The following is a 21,475-nucleotide window of genomic DNA, read 5'->3' as shown; positions in this document are numbered from 1 at the left end:
CTCAAGATTCAACCAACAGACAATGTTATACAAATTAGATAGTGAAACAGTGAAGAACGAGTGAATGACTAGTTTCAGAACAATCATCATTCAAACAGTGGCAAATTAAGATATCTAGATCTTGTTCTTTCTGAAATTGAAAATGTGCACATTCCTTTTTTATCTGATAAACATGCTAAAAGCTATATTGTTTTAGTTAATAAAAGACTCAACTTTAGTGCTCTAACTAGTCCAACATACTATATCTACAAGACTGCTGCTTGCACAATCCAGATTCACAAAAACATTAGAAACGTGCTGCAGAGTTTAAGTTCGCTATGAAATAACATCCTTGAACAGATGTTTTAGAGAGATAGTGCTTTAAAAGAGAGCTGAATTAGCCCCCGGAAATGAAAAAATATACTGCTTATATTTAAAAACAAATATAACTCAACATGCAGAATTCATATATTAGGGAAAAAAACAAAAAAAAAAATCGAATTCTTTTACTTTACTGGAAAACGTGTTTCCAACTAAATGCAGCCTACTGGGAATGTATGAATCTAACTGAGATTATAAATATCAATGGAAAATGCTATACAACCATAACACTTGACACAATGCCTGACCAAATGACGTGGAAAGTGGGAAAATTGAATTTTTAAAAAAATATCACAAATCCAAATTTAAAACCACACGCAACAGTTTGACTTCATTTATTACTTTCAGGTTTCAGCCATTTCACCCCATCCCCGCGAAAAATCAAAAACCTGCCCATTCGTCCACAGTATTCTCCCCCAAATTGCAAGAAACTAATTTAGCAAAAAACTTAAATCCCTTCAACAGCTGTGTCAACCTTTCTCCGACTCCCATCGTCCAACCTCCGGTCACACATTGGACTACGACCTCTGAGCAGAGGAAGGATATATTTTGTACGAACCAAAAAGCCCAAAATTTTTGTTTTGGCTGCTAGCTCAAATTAACGACCCATTTGTTCATCAACACCTGACCATTGTTGTTCAGTTGTAGAAATGTCAGGAAAAGTTATTATTCATCTTTCTAACAATGTGAAATTTCTAAAGTGTATGGTAATTTCTTTTGAGGAGAAATGTCTCAGTTGAATATTCGAAATGTTGCTTGTTTTATTCATCAACACCTGGCCCGTGGTTAAATATTCGAAATATATTGGTTCTTTTATGGATGGTAATTTTTTAGGGGAAAATGTCTTCGAAATCGCAACCATCGTGACATGACAATCCTTTATTCAATCGGTCGAAATCTGTTTTTTTATGAAGGACGTGACTTTATGATTCACTGCTAAATTGGATGGATCTCGCAATGTGGGTGTGAACAAGTATTATCTAACCATAATTCGTTTGAGTGTGCATGAAATTTTATAACTAACAATGACTGAGTACTATATAGTAAATATGAAATTATTTCATTGGGAGTTGTTTTAACATTATCATGGATTGTTGCAGGGAAAGAAACGATTGAAGCTGTGGACGACATTATTTTGGTGGAGTCCGATAATGAGAATGTTACGGACAATATGAAATTACAGGGTGATGTAATTTTAGACGGAGATGGTGCGATTGTGCCTGAGGTAGGCATGAAGTTCAAAGATGAGAATGAGATATTCGAATTTTACAAAAAATATGCATATGGTGCCGGTTTTCCAATTACAAAAAGGAATTCTGGAAAAGGATGATAATGGAGTTTTAAGATATGTTACATTTGTTTGTAGCCGAGAAGGGAAAAGATTTAGTAATACAAGTGGTTCTTTGAAGCCACAAGCAACCATTCAGAGTGGATGCAAGGCCAGGTTGACTGCATGTTCAGATATGTGTGGGATTTGGAGAATTAATACAGTACATCTCGACCACAACCATAAAATTAGTCCTTCAAAATCTAGGCTATATAGATGCAATAGAGAATTGAGTGCTCATGTTAAACGACGACTTGAAGTAAATGATATGGCAGGAATTCCATTGCACAAAAGTTACAACTCTACAGTTGTTGAAGCAGGAGGATATGAGAATATGACTTGTGTGGAAAAGGATTGTCGAAACTATGTTGAAAAGGCAAGGCGATTAAGACTTGGAAAAGGAGACGCAACGGCAATACAATCATACTTCTCGAATATGCAATTACAGGGCTCAGGATTTTACTTTAATATAGATCTAGACGAAGAATATCGGTTGAAGAATATTTTTTGGGCAGATAATAGGAGTAGGCAAGCATATAAGGAGTTTGGTGATATTGTTACCTTTGACACTACATATCTTACTAATAAATATGACATGCCTTTTGCTCCTTTTGTTAGGGTGAATCATCGTGGACAATCAATACTTCTTGGATGTGGTTTGGTGTCAAACGAGGATACAAATACATTTGTCTGGCTCTTTAGGACATGGTTGAGTGCATGCACGGTCAAGCTCCAAATGGGATAATTACTGATCAAGACAGGGTAATACAAAATGCAATTCAGATAGTATTTCTCAATACGAAACATAGATGGTGTCTGTGGCACATATTGAAAAAGTTGCCAGAAAAGTTTGGATACCACGAGGACAAAGATTCGATTTTTTCTACTATACACGGATTGGTGTATGATTCTCAAGTTGTTGAAGAATTTGAACAGGGTTGGAGAGTGATGATTGAATCATATAATTTGCATGATAATGAATGGTTGTCTGGATTGTACGAGAATAGAGATCGTTGGGTTCCTTGCTACCTGAAGACTACTTTTTGGGCGAGCATGTCAACAACTCAAAGAAGTGAGAGTATGAATGCATTTTTTGATGGGTATGTACATTCAAAAACCTCATTGAAGCAATTTGTTGAACAAGATGAACGAGCATTGAGAAGTAAGGTCGAGAAAGAGTTTCAAGCAGATTTCAAGTCTTTCTCGCAAATGGTACCATGTGCAACGAGGTATAAGATGGAGAAGCAATTCCAGAGAGTTTACACTATTACAAAATTGAAGGAAGTGTAAGACGAGTTCACCGGTAAGGTTTATTGTGACCTGATATCTTCTTCTGATGGATATTTTGGGACGACATATGAGGTACTCGAGGATATCATATATGACGAGCGTACTAAGAAAAAAATATTTTCCGTCTCATTTCATCGAGAAAATTGCGAAATCATTTGCAGTGCCACTTATTTGAGTTTCGAGGAATACTTTGCAAGCATGCAATCGCAGTATTAATTCGTAATAATATCCAATCACTGCCGGATTGTTATATATTACGAAGATGGCGGAGAGACGTGAGTAGGGCCTATACAAGGGTCGCAGTGAACTACAATGAGTTGGTTAGTACTCCTGAACAGTTGAGGTATGATAAAATGTGTCAATCATTTGCCTCATTGGCAAACATGGTTGCGGATGATGAAGTCGAGTCTGGTGCTATAGTGGAGTGGATCGAAGATCAGTGTAAAAAGCGATTGATGTCGAGTAATGTCCTATCCCCGCATATTACTCTAATAGCTTCTGAGTGTGGAACATCACAGGGGAGTGGTAACAGCAACATACGGGATCCTGTATGTGCGAATCGAAAGGGCGCGCCTAAGAAATTGCGTAATAAGAGCGCATTGGAATCGATTTCAAATAAAGGGAAGGTATGTCTCAAATTTTTGTTACATAATACATTCATTATTGAATTTATATAGTGGATAATAAGACATCTTCTATGCAGGGTGGTTCGAAATCAATGAAAGAAAAGAGGGCAAAGGCACGGCCCAGTAATCTGAGGGACACTGAACCCATCATTCATGCAACTCAACAATCACAACATTCCATGCCGATACCGTTATTGTATTCTCAACTCCTAACCGTTAGCAAGTTTTCCTTATTTAATTTCCTTGGTACATTACCGTTGTCCTGATATTGTTATTTCATATAGGGTGGAAACCAAAGTCTTCAATTTATGCAACACTTACAACCCCCAACTTTCATCGATCCGTTTTCGAGAAATGTTATACTCAATCCTCAAGGTAATAAAGTGGTCAAGTATATGTATTTGTAATCCATAGTCTTCGTAGTTTGTGTACTAAATCTATTTCATAATGTACAGTATGTAACCCAATGTCGTATTATTTTCAACATGAACTGGAGAAGGATGGAGAAAACCTATGATAGTGGATGAACAAGAATGCCATACGGGTTGATGAAAAGAATGACAAGAGAAGTTGGCTTCGTAAAAATTTATAAATGTTGCAGTTTCTACCGTGTTGTGTCTACCTTGGCTTTGAAATGATTTATAACTTGTTTGTTTGTAGACTATATCCAGTTTCTTCTTTGCTTATGAGATGTATGTTATACATTTTATGCATTCCAGGGATTTGCAAAATCTGTGTATAGCTTAGGCAGTATTATGAGGCGTGTTCCTCACACAATTGAGGGGATGCCTACAAAAACTGCATGATTCCACTTGGGGTGGGCCTCAATTGGGTTTAGTTAAACCATGATTCCACATTTTAATTTATTGACGTAATCAGAAAGTTGGAATGGTCATCCATACCGTAATTGCATGCAAGACATTTCTCTGAATAGTAGTCTACATCCCGCTCACTTACATAGTACAATAAAGACAATAACAAGCCCGAATCTTAAAAACCGAATAGATCAGAGAGCACATACTATAAATGGGAATGCACTACACACTCACTAAAAAGCTAAAAGAAAATTCCCATCATGGGTCTTGGCTCTCGCACACATCTTTTATGTTTTAAAAGAGTTTCAATTAAGCTATTCTTCATGGAACAATACCACAGCGCCTGCGCGAGATTCGACAGTAGCCTGATCTATGACCTATTGAACATATTCATACATAAGTTCCTAAGACTTTAATTCATACTAAAGCTATATAACTCAAGCCGACTCCTTTCCTTTCTTATCCCCTTCTGCACAAGCTCTTCCAGTGCGTATCATTATGATGCAAGAAATCTTTACACTTTCCTGCCATTAGAATTTGCCAGAGAACAAATGACAATATTATTAATCAACTAAAAAACTTTACAGGTATGGTTAAACTAGGAAAACTCGAAACTTGATTTGAGCTTTAACTCAAACTGGGGACGGTGCATTCAAAAAAATGGCTACAATCTGAAATTTTATCAATGCATAAAATTTAGCGTTCACAAAACCTCTTTTTTGCTACAATTTGAATTTTATCCCTATTAGAAAATATATACTTCATCCACATTTTCACAGCCTCGTCTTCTTCTACCCTACATCTCACAACAACCCATTTCAACTTTCCCTTTCTGGAGTAGTTAGTGAAATTACCAAAATTTTATTTCAATCAAGTGCATTTCTTTTTTGAACAACAAATGCCCAGAACAAGAAGGAAAATTATTACAGATTTCGTACAGAAAGGAAAATGAAATCATTCAATTCGTGAGAAGTGCATTTCTTTTATTAACAACAAATGCCCAAAACAAGAAGGAAATTTTTAACAGATTTCGTAAAGAAAGGGAAAAAATCATTCTCTTCATGAGACGCAAGTTCTAAAAAATCATTCAGAACAACAAATGCCCAAAACAAGAAGGGAATTTTTAACAGATTTCGTAAAGAAAGGGAAAAAATCATTCTCTTCATGAGACGCAAGTTCTAAAAAATCATTCAGCACTTACAGTACCTTATTCTGCTCAGAGGTCGTAGTCCAATGTGTGACCGGAGGTTGGACGATACGAGCTGAAGAATGGCCGGAGAAAGGTCGACACTGCCGTTTGAAGGGATTTAAGTTTTTTTCCTGAATTGGTTTCTTGCAATTTGGGGGGAGAATACTGTGGACGGGCTGGGTTTTTGATTTTTGGCTGGTGGAAGGGTGAAATGGGTGAGGGGTAATAAATGAATTTGGGGTTGTGTGTGGTTTTAAATTTGGAATTGTGGTATTTTTTTAAAATTCAATTTTCCCACTTTCCACGTCATTTGGTCAGGCCTTGCGTCAAGTGTTATGGTTGTATAGCATTTTCCAATATCAATTACCTTCAGAACAGGGGTACTGGGCATAGGAGTTAATTTTGATGTTGATTGATCATAATTGCAATAGCATTCTGTGTATGTAGACCCAATAGCCACTCTAGCACCAAAAGCTACAGATGCCCAATGTGTTGCAGGACTCCCTGATTCAACAAATAAGCATAAACCAATCAGTCCAGTAGCCAAACTTTTTAATAGGTAAAAAAGACAGGTTGCAGTTCCAGAGCATGCATCAAATTGCATATCAAAAGGCTACTTCTATTATCTTCTGTCCGAACAGATTGCAGGTAAAGCAGATTTATGGCACTGACTAAAATAATCAATTTAGGTCATTCATAACAGAACATTATCGAAATTCAAAACTAGCTTCCATGATATCTAAAGAGAAAAATCATATTTAATGAAAAACTAATAGTAAGATTTTAACAACAAAATATTATCTAGAAACCATACCACTGTTAGTTTGATGCCCATTCTTCGAGTAGTGTTCCGTAAAATCACATTATGAATTGACGTTCGTTTATTTGCATGTTATAATTTGAAGTGATTATCTAAGGTTTCATGATCATATAGGATGTCACAAATTGTATACTCGATCGATTGGGTATAGTGAGACACAATTCGTGATGTGATCAAAATTATGTCGTTCACAATCGATTCATAAAGTTGGAAACTTTATGTTGATAAAATTGTATTGTTCTTATTAAGATTTGTCTAGATCTTGAAATAGGAACAATAATGTGTTTTGATGCACGTTGAATGTGACCGCATAAATGACTCATTTGTGACTGTTCGAAATGAGACCCTACTTGATTATGAAACAGGTCACCCAAATCCTAAGTGAGTAATGTACCTTTGATTGCTAGTTCAAGTTCTTAGAGATACCAATGAGTGAAGTCTTAAATAGAAGATTGATCTTGTAATACTTTAATTAATTCAAAAGAAAAGTCAAACTAAAAAAAATTAAAAGAAAAAGAAAACGGCAGGCGGCTATGCCAAACCAACCCATTCCCAATATAATTACACACACACACACACACACACACACACATATATATATATATTAGGAATTAAGTGCGTTATACTATTAGGCTTGAATTTCTCAATTTTGAAAGGTAAGTAAAAGTTACTTATTGAAAGGTTGTGTTTGATTTTATAGTTGTTAAGTTGTTAGATTAAATTCAAGTTTATTGAAGGGGTTAAATATAATAAACTATGAAATTGAGTAAAATGAAAAAAAAAATTAGTTTTAGTAATTAAAGAGACTTTAGAAATCGCCTAAACGTAAAATAATTAAGTTTGGGAATAGCCTATTTAATTAATGAAATTTCTTAAAACAGTTAATTATTGATTTAAAAATGATATCATATTTCAGGCGGCGATACGGATATCGGGACAGCGTACCAATCGAGTTGCTTTTGGCATACCTAGTTCTGTGAGTGGAAAAATATAAATATTTTAAAAGTATTTATAAATTAAGTATATTGTTAAAGTATGTACAATTATATGCAATTATGTATTCAAATTATATGGTTATTATGGAAATACCTTTTATTGTGATACATGTGAGATTTTAAATATTGTATACAGTACATTGTGAATTAGAATATGATGTATGATTTTGAGATCGACCAAAAAAGTACTCGTGATTATATATATATTTTTTAGTTCACTGAAGGGCCTTGGCCATGGTCAATACTACACTAAGGGGTCTTGGACCGGGGATGAAGGGGTCTCGACCTTGTACATATAGTTCACTGAGGGGCCTTGACCGTGTTCTATAATTGATTACTAGAGGTTTTTGAGATCGACTTTCATTCACGGAGGGGCTAAAGGCCCGTGACGAAAGTTCTTAATCCGAGGGACGGATTATATATTTCAGTCAGAGGTACATTTTTGGTGAATTTTTAAGTACGTTTGATGTAATGAGATTATAACATGGTTATCAGCTGATATTTATATCATGATTTTAAAATGATATTTTATGACCTTATGTGAATATTTCACTTTTTGGCTATAATTACATGATGGTAGTTTATGAATTATCAAATGATATGAATTTGATTTTCAATAAAAATGTATAAATGAAAAATTATATTTATTTTGAACTTCTCCATTCACTGAGCTATAAACTCATATATTTTTTCACATTTTTCCTTATCAGACAGTAGTTAAGAATCTGTGCATCTTTTGGAGTTGAGCCTTGATTTTGGATTCAGAGCCACACGATAGAGTTTGTTAATATGACTCACTTCATAGATCATGTAGTCAGTATTTTGGAACGCATATTCATGTCTAGATGTGATTTTGCATCACTTGTAGATAGTTATGGGGATCACTATGTATTTTGTATCCATATGTAGATTTCATTTTATTTCTTGATAAATGTTGAGATTTCGGCTTATCTTTATTGTATTGTGCTATAGTTTGGGATTTATGTGAAATTGATCACAGGTTGGTTAGTCCTATTTATAAGGGAGATAATGTCGAAATTCTGTTAGAAAAATGATGTATAAAAAGTGATATATTGTATTTGTAGTAGCCTTGATGGTGGATCCGACTTTTAGTTGGTATCTATTATCGACACATGCCATGCCCGGATCTAGTGGTGTTACACGGGACTAGGTGTGTCAAATCTTGGTGTTTTGGGAATCAGGCCAAAACAATTAGAGATTATATACTTACAATAGTAGAATCCATTAATCATTGAGATGAGACAATCGTCACTTTAAGGTATTTTCCTGGGCAAATTGAGTTTGAGCTCAGTAGGTCGACGATGAGATCGTTGGACTTTACATTGTGATTTGATCACCACGAATTTACCGTATGAAAATGGTACTTAGAGGGTAATACATATTGAAAGGCCAAAAGGTCATTTTGCCAGTTTAACATATTGACGGTCGAATGGGGGTTGACTTGTGGAACAATAATCAGAGGATATTGTTATTAGATCATAATTTGCTTCTATAACTATTACTCGACTCGAGAGTGCAATCTCGATTTTTTGGTAGAATAAGCCGGGATTAATAGATGTATCTCAATTGGTCAAGAGTTGACCCAATTAGAAACATCTATTGGAGCTTGGGTCATGTGAGTCCGATTAGGTCCCTCTCTTAGCTCCGGTAAAAGGTGTATGACTTAATTGGTCTACTACAATAAAGTCCAGGGAAATTTGTGCAATTACCAAACCTTAATAGGACATTATAAATATGCACTTTATTGACATATTTTATATGAGAATTAGGATTATCCACTTTTTACTTTCTTGAAAAGGAAATAGACCTACTGGAGAACAAGAGAGAAGATCTAAGGGAGGAAGCAATTGGTTAGACTATTAAAAGCTCCTTTAAAAGTTTATCGTATCCCTTTTCTATGTGTGAAGATTTTTTATAATCCAATGATCTCGAGGTTACTACAATCTTTATTTATATGGTTTTAATCTTCAAAGGAAAATTAATTTCCTATTGTGATGATTAAAATCTATTAATCAACAAATGGTATCAGAGCCAAGGTTATTGTAAGCCTTGAGTAGGATATAATCTTTTTTTTTTTTTTAAATCCTAGTGTAATATGCATTTTAGTTGGGTGGTGTTAGGTTATTTGATTTTAACATGTTTTTGCTTTAAATATGTTTAAAGTTATTGTTGATACATTCATAATCACTTTTGGCCCTAGAATTTCTTTTTACTTCCTATTGTAATTCATTTGTTATAGTTATTCTCTAGAAACCTTGTAAGCCATAAGGCACTAGGGTTTTTTGTATTTTTTTCTTCATTTTCACACTTGTATTTTGAGGAAGAAATGTAATCTTTGTTGTTGTATTTTCAATGAAGAGGAAAGAAGGACAAAAATGCAATAAAAACTCAATAAACACCTAGCTGGGTAGCGGTGGCTGCCGTGACTGGAGCAATGGCAGTTGCCACGACCATACACTAGCCGCGGCAGCCGCCATGGTTGCTGCTACACGAAAGTAGTAGTTGGAGCTGCTGCTCCCAACAGTTGGAGCTACTGCTTTTGTGCAACAACGGCTGCTGCGGCCGCCTTGTCGACGGTCCCTTTTGGAGTCGCCAGAGATTGCGCCGCCGCCGGAGTTGTGTGTGTTTTCTTGCTAAGGTTTGAAAATTAGGGTAATTTGGATTTTTTGGGCCTCTCTTTGATACTTGGGCCTATATTGTTGGATAATGGCCTTGTTGGTTTTAAGATTTGAGCCTAAAAATTAAATTAACCCTATTTTCATGTTACATGAGGTGGACTACAAGGAAGATTAAAGAATTGGGCCAAGATGTGACCCAATGTAATTCTTTTTATCCATGTTGTAATTTAAGTTCTTAGGATGGGCCATTAGTGATTATTATTCATTTAATTATCGCTTTTACCGCTTTATCAAAAGAATGAATGTTTAATTATTATCGCATGTCATGAAGATTAAATAAAACACCACCCGGTGCACTAAAATCATATGTATTTACATTTAAATATTTTTTATCACTCTAAACTAATTAGAGGTGGTTGAAAATTATTTTATATAATTAGTGCCATTATAATTATTTATATTTGGCGGACTAATTAAATGAAAATTCAATGGTGCAAAATAATAAGTGAGAGATGGTTTATAGGCATGTATAAACCTACGACCTTCTCCAACATCCAATTTTTTATTAAAATACGTAAGTTTAGTATCGAATTATTTCGATCTCCCTGTAGGAAAACTACGTTATTTTAGATTAATTGAAATTGGATCTAGTAATAGGATCTCTTTAAAAATGAAATAATGGGATGATCATCCTATAGACGACATCTTATATATTTCAGATATTTTAAAATTATTGATGGAGCTTATTACACTTATATATGAATATTTTTGGGGGACTTCCTATGGAAGATTTCAACAAAATTATTCATAGACCAAAAAATAATCAATCCTCATTTTCTTGTGGCATGAGATGCCTAACTCAATAAAATGAGTGGGAGGGCCAACAACTACATTGACCTCATATAGAGGGTGTGTTAAAAGTTGTTAGGGTTTAAGGTTTTTGATTACAAATATAGTTTGGGTCTATATTTGTATATTCATATACATGCATCATACAAAGATTATTGCTTATTTTATTAATATGTGAATCGTTAATTTTATAGAAAAATGTCGCTTAATCCATTATCAGTAATACTTAACAAAAATCAACTTGTGGGAGAAAACTACGTTGACTGGAAAAGGAATCTTAATATTGTTCTTACCGCTGAAAGACACAAATTTGTGCTGGTTGAAGTTTGTCCCGAAGCCCCTAAAGATGTCTCCACAGAATCTCAAAAGGTTGCGTATGAAAAGTGGCATCATTCTGATGAGATGACCCGTTGTTACATTTTGGCATCCATGTCAAATGTATTACAACAGAAACATCTGAATATGAAAACTGCTTTTGATATAATGAAAAGCCTTCAAGAGATGTTTGGACATCAAATCCGACAAGTTAGGCAAGCCTCCATTAGGGCGATCATGAACACACGAATGAAATCGGGAGCATCTGTAAGGGATCATATGTTAACCATGATTGGTCACTTCAATGCTGCGGAGGTTTTAGGAGCGGACATTGATTCTGAGACGCAGATTGACATGGTCCTTGAGACTCTTCATGAGATGTTCTCACAATTTATAGTTGATTATAATCTACACAAGATGGACATGTCTCTGACGGAATTAATGAGAGAGCTCCAAAATGCTGAATCTGTTCTAAAGGCTAGAAGTGGAAGTGCTTTGACTGTTACAGTCGGAACCTCTCATTCTAAGCCTTCTGGTGGAAAAGGAGGAAAGAAGAGGAAGATGCCAAACAAAAAGCCAGATAGCAAGTCAAAGAGGAAGAAAACTACTACCGATGAGAAACCAAAGAGAAAGTGTTTTATTTGTGGACACAAGGGTCACTGGAAGAGGAACTGCCTGGATTACCTAGCTAAGGAGAAGCAAGGTAAAGGCAATAATGCCCTATTCATTGAGTCATGCTTAGTGGTTGATTCTACCAATACATGGATTGTAGATTCTGGAGCCACTAATCATGTTTACAATTCTTTGCAGGGGTTCTAAAAAACCAAGCATCTGAGTGAAGGGGAGTACACTCTTAGGATTGGCACAGGAGCAGTGGTATCTGCCAAATCTATTGGCACTTTTACTTTATGTTTTGAGAATTGTAGGCATTTGATATTAGATGACTGCTATTATGTTCCCGAACTTACACGGAACTTGGTTTCCGTTGTACTTTTATATCATATTGGTTATTCGGTACTTTTTACCCGTTCTATGGTGGTTATTAAGTTGAATAATTCTATTATATGTTCGGGTCATATGATTAATAGTCTTTATGTCTTAAGTCCTTTGATTGACTCTATACATAACACTACTACTGCTAAGAAAAGAAAGAGGTCATCTAGTGCTAATGAAACTCTCGTATGACATCTTAGATTGGGTCATATCAATCTAAATAGGATTCAAAGATTGGTAAAGGATAGTCCTTTAAATGAGTTAGAGGTGGAATCTATACCAACTTATGAATCTTGTATAGAAGGAAAGATGACTAAGAGGCCCTTCAAGGCTAAGGGACTAAGAGCTAAAGATGTTTTAGAATTAGTACATTCTGATGTTTGTGGACCTATTAGTACTCGGGCTAGAGGAGGATACGAGTACTTTATCACCTTCACAGATGTACTCTAGATTTGGATGCATATATCTTATGACTCACGAATCTGAAGCTTTGGAGAAATTCAAGGAGTTTCGGACGGAAGTTGAGAAACAATTAGGTAAGAGTATCAAGGCCCTTTGATCCGATCGAGGTGGCGAGTATTTATCCCAAGAGTTTAAGGTCTATTTATCGGATAATGGGACATTATCCCAATTGAGTGCACCAAGAACTCCCCAATAGAATGGTGTCTCGGAAAGAAGAAATCAAACTCTTTTAGATATGGTAAGATCAATGATGAGTTATTTCTCATTGCCTATATCCTTTTGGAGATATGCACTACAAACAACCATTTACATCTTGAATTTGGTACCATCTAAGTCAGTTCCCAAACACCTCTTGAATTGTGGAATGGGCGCAAGTCCAATTTACACCACATTCGGATATGGGGATGTCCAGCACATATGCTAAAGGGAAAGACGAATAAGATGGAATCAAGATCAGATGTTTGTTTCTTTGTAGGATATCCAAAAGAAATGAGAGCTTACTACTTCTATAATCCTCTTGATAAGAAGGTATTTGTTAGCACAAATACAACCTTCTTAGAGGATAAGTATATAGAAGAACACAAGTCTACTACTAAGATTCTATTGGAAGAGATGTTAGAACATGGTTCAAACAACTCAGTTCCAGATTTTTGCATAGAATCTAATAGTGATGACTTGGAACCTCTTACTGAACCAATGGTTGCTGATGAAGCAAGTGAGTAAGTGATGCCCACAGGCCTCATAGTTAAATAGAACTAGAGGTAGTAGAGAATGAGGCGCCCATTGTTGTATCTCCACATATCCCTTCAAATGGGGATAATGAGGATGTTGTTCCTGACCAAAGACAGGATCAAACAGAGGGAAGAGAGGAAAGACCTTTGGTCAGACTGGACAATCAAGCACCTTTAACCATTACTCGTAGTGGGAGGGTTGTGAGACCACCTTCTAGGTACTTGCTCTATGGAGAATTCTACCAGGCGATCTCGACTGAGCAGGAAGAAGATCCCACTTCGTTTAAGAAAGTAATGGAGAATGTAGACTTTGAATCATGGAAATTAGCCATGAACTCATAAATGGAATCTATGTATTCCAACAAGGTTTGGGATCTTGGAGATGTACCTAATGGGGTAAAGCCTATAGGATAGAAGTGGGTCTATAAAAGGAAAAGAGGTATAGATGGGAAGGTTGAAACCTTCAAAGTAAGGCTAGTGGCTAAGGGTTTTACCCAAAGAAAAGGCATCGACTATGAAGAAACCTTCTCACCGGTTGCCATGCTTAAATCTATTTGAGTCCTTTTATCCATTGCGGCTCATTATGATTATGAGGTTTGCTAAATGAATGTCAAGACAGCATTTTTAAATGGACGTCTTGAGGAGACCATTTACATGATGCAACCTGAAGGGTTTGTGAAAGAAGGCCATGAAAGGAAAGTTTGCAAATTGCAGAGGTCCATTTATGGACTCAAGCAAGCGTCTAGATCTTGGAATGCAAGATTTGATCAAACCATCAAGACCTATGGCTTTGAGCAAAATCTGGATGAACCTTGTGTGTACAAGCAAATACAAAGAAAGAAAGTAGTTTTTCTGATTCTTTATGTAGATGACATTCTACTCATTGGCAATGATGTAGGGACACTGTCATTTGTAAAGAAATGGTTGTCACAGCAGTTTGATATGAAGGAGTTGGGAGAAGCTAGTTATGTTTTGGGAATCCGAAAACAGAATGATTACATTATCCCAAACTTCATATATTGACAAAATATTGTCCAAATTTGCAATGCAGAATTCCAAAAAGGGATAACTTCCTTTTAGACATGGAATTCATTTATCTAAAGAGCATTGTCCTAAGAATGCAACGGAGATAGATTACATGAGAAAGGTTCCTTATGCTTCGGCTGTGGGAAGTCTCATGTATGCTATGCTTTGCACTAAACTAGATATTTGTTATACTGTGGGTATTGTTAGTCATTAGCAGTCTAATCCAGGATCAGAACATTGGGTAGCGGTGAAGCATATACTCAAGTATCTTCAAAGAACGAGAGATTATATGCTTGTCTATTCAGGACATGATCTAAATCCTATTGGATATACTGATTCCAATTTTCAATCCGATCGTGACTCTAGGAAGTCTACATCGGGATCAATATTTACACTGGGAGGTAGAGCTGTGGTATGGAGGAGTATCAAGCAATCTTGTATTGCTGATTCCACCATGGAGGCAGAATATGTAGCGGCTTGTGAAGCTGTTAAAAAAGCTGTATGGTTCAAGAAATTTCTTTTGGATCTTGACGTGGTATCTTTGGCAATGGTGCCCATAACGCTTTATTGCGATAATAGTGGGACAGTTGCCAAAGCTAAAGAACCCAGGAGTCATCAGCGTAGCAAGCACATCGAGAGAAAATATCACATTGTTAAAGAGATTGTTCATCGAGGAGACATGACGGTTAGTAAGATTGTATCAGCATATAATCTTGCGGATCTGTTCATTAAGACCTTACTAGTTAAGGCTTTTTATGGACATCTTAAGGAGATGGGTGTTCTTGACATGTCACACATACTCTAAGAAAGGCAAGTGGGAGATTGTTAGTTTAATACCCATTCTTCGAGTAGTGTTTTGTAAAATCACATTATGAATTGACGTTCATTTATTTGCATGTTATAATTTGAAGTGATTATCTAAAGTTCCATGATCATATAGGATGTAACAAATTGTATACTCGATGGATCGGGTATAGTGAGATACAATTCATGATGTGATCAAAATTATGTCGTTCACAATCGGTTCATAAAGTTGGATGTTTTATGTTGATAAGATTGTATTGTTCTTATTAAGATTTGTCTAGATCTTGAAATAGGAACAATAATGTGGTTCGATGCACATTGGATGGGACCGCGTAGATGACTCATTTGTGACCGTTCAAAGTGAGACTCTACTTGATTATCAAACAGGTCAACCAAATCCTAAGTGATAATGTACCTTCGATTGCTAGTTCAAGTTCTTTGAGGTACCAATGAGTGAAGTCTTAAATAGAAGATTGATCTCGGTGCTTTAGGAATAGGGCCGAAACAATTAGAGATCATATACTTACAATAGTGGAATCCATTAATCATTGAGATAAGAAGATCGTCACTCTAAGGTATTTTCCTAGGCAATTTGAATCTGAGCTCAGTAGGTCGACGATGAGATTGTTGGACTTTACATTGTGATTTGATCACAACGAATTTGTCGTATGAAAATGAGACTTAGAAGGTGATGAGTTTGTTTCACTTATGAACTTTGCACAAGTTTAGCTTGATTAAATGCTAGATCTTGTGAGTATAGAACGTTTTTGATGTGTTTGTTAGTGTTGTTTTGAAGAATAGGAGAGGTGATGCGAAAAGAGGTATTAAAGTGGATGAAGAGGCCAAAAACATGGAATTGGGGCAGAAAGACAGCGCTTAGGCGCTGCATTCATGGTGCCTAGGCGCTACGAAACTAAAAAAAAGATGAAAATTGAACCCGAGAGGCAGCACCTAGGCGCTATCATCAGGGCCTAGGCGCTGAAGACGTAGCGCTCAGGCGCTATCATCAGCGCTGTCTCATAGCGCTTAGGCGCTGCGACTAAGTATCTAGGGCGCGTTTTAAAATCCATAAAAATCCTACTTCTACACAAAATGGAGGGGCGCCTATAAATACATCTTTCTCATACTTTTGAGGGGTTCTTGACATATTGGAGACAAGACAACAAAAAGGGAGATTCAAAAGAGAAATTCAAGAATATTAACACCAAGAAATTGAAGATTAGAAGCATTTATTGGAAGAGGAAGGAGATCTTGGTGCATGAATTCTACTTTTTCTTCTACATCTTTATTACAAACTCGATGATGTATTCTAAGACAATTTCCTACTTTTCTTCTTGCATTATGAGTAGCTAAATTCATTGTTAGGAGGAATAATGTAACCAATTGGAATCTTTTACCTTCTCTTATTAAGATTTTCAGTTTTTAATTTTTCCATGTGTTGATTTTGCTATGAGTTGAATGCATTAAATTATCTGATCAATAATTTGATGATTTTTGTGAATTCTTTACAAATAGAGATATGAGTTTAGGATTTAGACCATGTAGTTAAATCCAGTACATTGGTATAACGAGTAGAGATACCTATATCATTTATTGTGGTCATAATTGAATTCCTAGGACATAGAACTCGCTTAACTAAGTTGAATTTGCATAGAGATATGAAATTTAATTAGTTGAATAGGCTCAATGAGAACTCGAGAGGGGTAAATTGAATACAATAGGAGAATTCGATCGAGTACTACATTAGAATTGAGTTTTAATTTGAGATGTAAAGGTGATCAATTGGTGAAGTTATTCTGGCCTAACATCCATTCACTATTTGATTCTCCAACAGGTCGTATGAATATCCATTTATTTTCTAGAATTTAGATTAAAACTCAAATTTTACAACTTTTAATTTGTTTTAGTCAAATAGTAGTTAAAGAAAAATTGAATTAAGTGCTAGAAAATAGTTCTTGTGGGATCGACAATCCGAACTCTTAGGTCCACTATTACTTGTTGCGAGTCGTACACTTGCGAAACAAATTTTTACAAAAAGTTTTTGGCGCCATTGTCGGGGACTATTTCTTTTAGTCTTAATTTATTTATTTTTATTTTAACTATTATTTGATTTGTTTATTTTTCTTTTATTTACAGAAAATTGTGTTCGTTGTATGCTCCGTACCCAAGGTGACGATCTTGAACCATTTGATCCGGAGATAGAACGTACCTTCAGACGAAGACGCAAAGAACACAAACAAAAACAGTAACATCAAATGACTGATAATCAACAAATCTATATCCTTACTCAGCCGATTGGACAAATGGTCGCAAGAGTGGTGGCACCACCAGAACAGCAGCATCAGCGAAGGAAATAAATAAAGGTGATTTGCCAGTATTAATGTTCCTGACACCTATAGCAACACCGATGTGCTCCAGTATCGTGTATCCAGATTTTGGGGTGAGTAACTTTCAGATTAGGCTAGATTGGATTAACTTGATGAGCAACATCCTGCAATTCTACGGGTTACCTCAAGAGAATCCAAACACATATATCTCTAGATTTCTCCGAAATTGTCAGAACTTTCATGCTCCGGGGGTCAATGAAGATGCTATTAAACTACAACTATTCCCATTTATATTGAGAGATGCTGCATTGGAGTGGTTAGATGCTAAGCCTCACGCCAGCATTACTACATGGGAAGAACTAACCAGGAAGTTCTATAATAAAATTTTCCCATCGGCCAGAGTAGCTAAAATCAGATTGGAAATTCAAACTTTTCAACAAAAAGAGGGAGAAAGCTATTACGAGGCATGGAATAGATTTAATGAGCTGATGAGAAAATGTCCAAACCATGGAATCACTCAAGGAAATCAAGTACAGTACTTCTACACTAGACTTACACCACTGTTAAAATCTCAAGTTGATACCTCTGCGGGTGGATCAATCATAGGGAAATCAGTGCAACAAACCATGGATCTATTTGAGTTAATTGCCACAAGAAATTCAATGTTCTAATCAGAAAGAGTGGTACCACCAAAGGCAGTAGGAATGTGTGAATTAGACAGCACAACATCTACCAATGCACAGATAGTAGCTTTAACAAAACAGGTAGAGTTACTTGTAAAATTGCAAACACATGGAGCAAATGCAATGATGGCCAGTTCAGCATGTGAGAATTGTGGGAGAAATCACGCTACAAAGAGCTGCATGATGCTCACTTCTTCAGAGGAACAAGTAAACTTTATTCAAAATGACTCCCGTAATTTCAACTCATATGGTAACAATTTCCAGCAAGAAAGAAGACCAAGTTTGGAGAAAATGTAATATGTGCAAAAGACGGACAAGGTGTTCCAGTAAATTGACACGAACTTTCAAAATCAGCAGACATCCATAAAAAAACTGGAGACACAAATTGATCAGATAGCACAACAACTTGCAGAACGTCCACAAGGGACGTTGCCAGACAATACAATGATACATCCTAAGGAACAGTTGATGACAATTAAAGTAGTGGAGAATGATCTACCCAAGGCCCCCGTAAAAGTTAAAGCATATGTACCTCCACTTCCGTTTTCCCAAAGACTTCGAAAGAAGTCGATGGAGCAAAATATTCATGTCATAAATACAAAGAGCGAGGTACAATTGCCAGAGATCACTACAAGAGACCCAAAAGAAAAGTTGACCAAGAAGTGATTGATGAAGCTACAAGGGTAGAAAAATCTGCACCAAACACAACTGAAAATGGAGAAAGTACAGAAACATCAGCTGTCAAAGCACCAAGTCTAGACAAATCTTACATGCCTCCCATTCCCTTTCCTCAAAAGCTCAAGAAGAACAAACAAGACACAAACTATGAAAAATTCCTCGATGTTCTCAAGAAGCTCCAGATTAATGTTTCGTTCATTGATATGATACTACAAATTCCAAGCTACACAAAATTTTTGAAAGAGATGTTGACAAAGAAAAGAAAGCTTCCGGAGTTTGAAACTGTGGCATTAATTGGAGAAAATAGTGTAAGTGTTCAGAGAAAATTGCCTCCTAAATTGAAGGATCCAGGGAGTTTTACTTTACCAATTTCAATTGGAAATTCCTATTCAATTAATGCATTGTGTGACATTGGTGCTAGTATCAATCTAATGTCGTATTTTGCTTACAGGAAATTGGGACTAGGTGAAGTCAACTTAACATCAATAACGCTACAACTAGCTGATAGAACAATCGCAAAGCCACATGGCAAAGTTAAGGATGTACTCGTAAAAGTAGAAAATTTAATATTTCATGTGGATTTCATTGTATTGGACATACCAGAAGATCGAGACATTCCAATTATATTGGGTCGACCATTCTTAGAAAGGGGACGAACCCTTATTGACATGGAGAAGGGAGAATTAATCTTGAGGCTAGAGGACAAGCGGGAGATATTCAATATTTACATCCAATATGCGAAACCTCCCAATAAAAATGATTGCTATAGAATTGATAAAGAAGAGCCACCTGATCAATGAAACTGTCAAAAAAAAACAAATTTTGGAAAAGTTCTTGGTAGAGATAAGAATGGACAAATCAAAATTTGGAGAGCAAAAAAGGACTGCATCAATGAAAATTGGTCAAAGTGCAATGATGGAATAACTTGGTTTGAGCCACCATGATAAATCAGCGGCACAAGTCAAGCTAATGACTTAAAAGAAGCACTTCTTGAGAGGCAACCCAAGCTTTTATTTTATTTTATTTATTTTGTTTTCAAAGTTCTAGGATAGTTTAATTTATAGTTTATTTAGGAATCATCACCCATACCTCTTCTACCCATAGGTCTTGGAGTAATTAAGTTAGTTATTAGATGTTTGAGCTAAGTAATCCTTGTTCCATGAGTTTAATTTTTCAAATTTAATTTTTCAGGAACATGACATTGCAGAACACTTAAACCAACATGGACATGGAGAAAATGAGACAAATCTCAAGTTTGGGGAAGAACGTAGAAGAAAAGTCTATCAAATGCAACACTAAGACACCACAACATCATAGGCAATACTGACATTTCAGGGAAGTCCTCCTCATTTTCCCTTAAATTTCACATTGAGGACAATGTTTCAGTTAAGTTTGGGGGAGTGACATCATTTGCTTACGTTGTTGAGTTTCTCGAATGCTTATGTGCGATTAGCTTGTTTTATGTGTTTGTGTTTTTATTCAAAAAAAAAAATTCATACTCTGCATGCTTTTGTGAGTTAGATAGTCATGTCGGCTATGATGAATATATTTGAGAGCATGTATTAGTTTATGGATTGTGGATGAATCATATGTTTTAATTGGACTGTCTGCTTATCCATATGAAGTGGTATAACATTTATACACGGGTATTAAGTTAAGCGTCGTACAGGAACATGAGGGCTCTTGTACATAGGCTAAAGAGATGACTTAGGTGTGTAATCCCATAACCTATGAATGTCAATACTCCTTAACCGTGTACATTATAATTTGGGACATCCCAACCGACGAAAGAAATGATTTACGATTGTGTTGATTCCGTGCATGTGAAAAAGATTGTGTGGAGTGTATTTAATTTTCTGGTATAAGCTTGGTGATGACCGAATACTAGAAATCTAACCCCTATAAATTTCGCTTCTTTTTACAAGAAAAGAAGCATTGCACATATTCAGCTAAGTCTCACACCTGCACCTTTTTTACTCGAGTTATTAAGTCTGTAGGGGTCTCTTAAAACCTGGTACCCTTTAGTATACAAAAAAATCAGGGAGTTATCGATCTAACACTCGCTACGTGGGTCAAGAAGTGAAAAAAGGGTGTGGTAAATAAATAAATGAATTGAAAAAAAAAACTGATCTTGGGAGCCTAGATAACTAGTGGGTTTGAATCACTAAGTATAAACTAGATTGTTGAAACACTCAGAAATTGAGAGAATCACTACATGAATGAATTGTTGACGTTGCTGGTTGAACTAAACCGAATTAGAGTGGTGTGAGGAAATCTTAAGCACAACTTTATTTTAGAATTACACCATGGAAACAGAATGAAAGAATCAAGTTTGAGGGTGTGTGAATCTTACGAGCGAAGAAAGGAAATAATTGACCATTAAGGGTTGGGAAGTGAACAATTTGTGAACGTACGGCGCTACGCTTGACCCTCCACACACACACACACACCCGCTTTGCATTGTATGAGTGGAAGTGATATGACCCAGGAGTCGAGCCCGACGAAGGCAAGTGCGAGACGAGACCCGTTGATAGTCGATGGCGGAC

At 36.0% G+C, this 21,475-nt stretch overlaps 1 protein-coding gene across 1 annotated transcript; it reads left to right on the top strand.

The window, feature by feature from the left end:
• The first annotated feature begins 1,109 nt into the window (after positions 1-1,109).
• On the top strand, positions 1,110-4,409 carry LOC111374341 (protein FAR1-RELATED SEQUENCE 5-like). The gene is made up of 7 exons (XM_022996996.1): positions 1,110-1,182; positions 1,461-1,585; positions 1,686-2,306; positions 2,390-2,916; positions 3,240-3,603; positions 3,681-3,818; positions 4,323-4,409. The coding sequence occupies exons 1-7, from the start codon at positions 1,110-1,112 to the stop codon at positions 4,407-4,409; spliced, it is 1,935 nt and encodes a 644-aa protein (XP_022852764.1).
• The last annotated feature ends 17,066 nt before the right edge of the window (positions 4,410-21,475 follow it).

The sequence above is a fragment of the Olea europaea genome, unplaced genomic scaffold (assembly GCF_002742605.1).
Source record: "Olea europaea var. sylvestris unplaced genomic scaffold, O_europaea_v1 scaffold124, whole genome shotgun sequence".
Classification (NCBI taxonomy): Eukaryota; Viridiplantae; Streptophyta; class Magnoliopsida; order Lamiales; family Oleaceae; genus Olea; species Olea europaea.
Note: the sequence above shows the minus strand (reverse complement) of the source record. Positions and strands in the feature narration are given on the sequence as shown.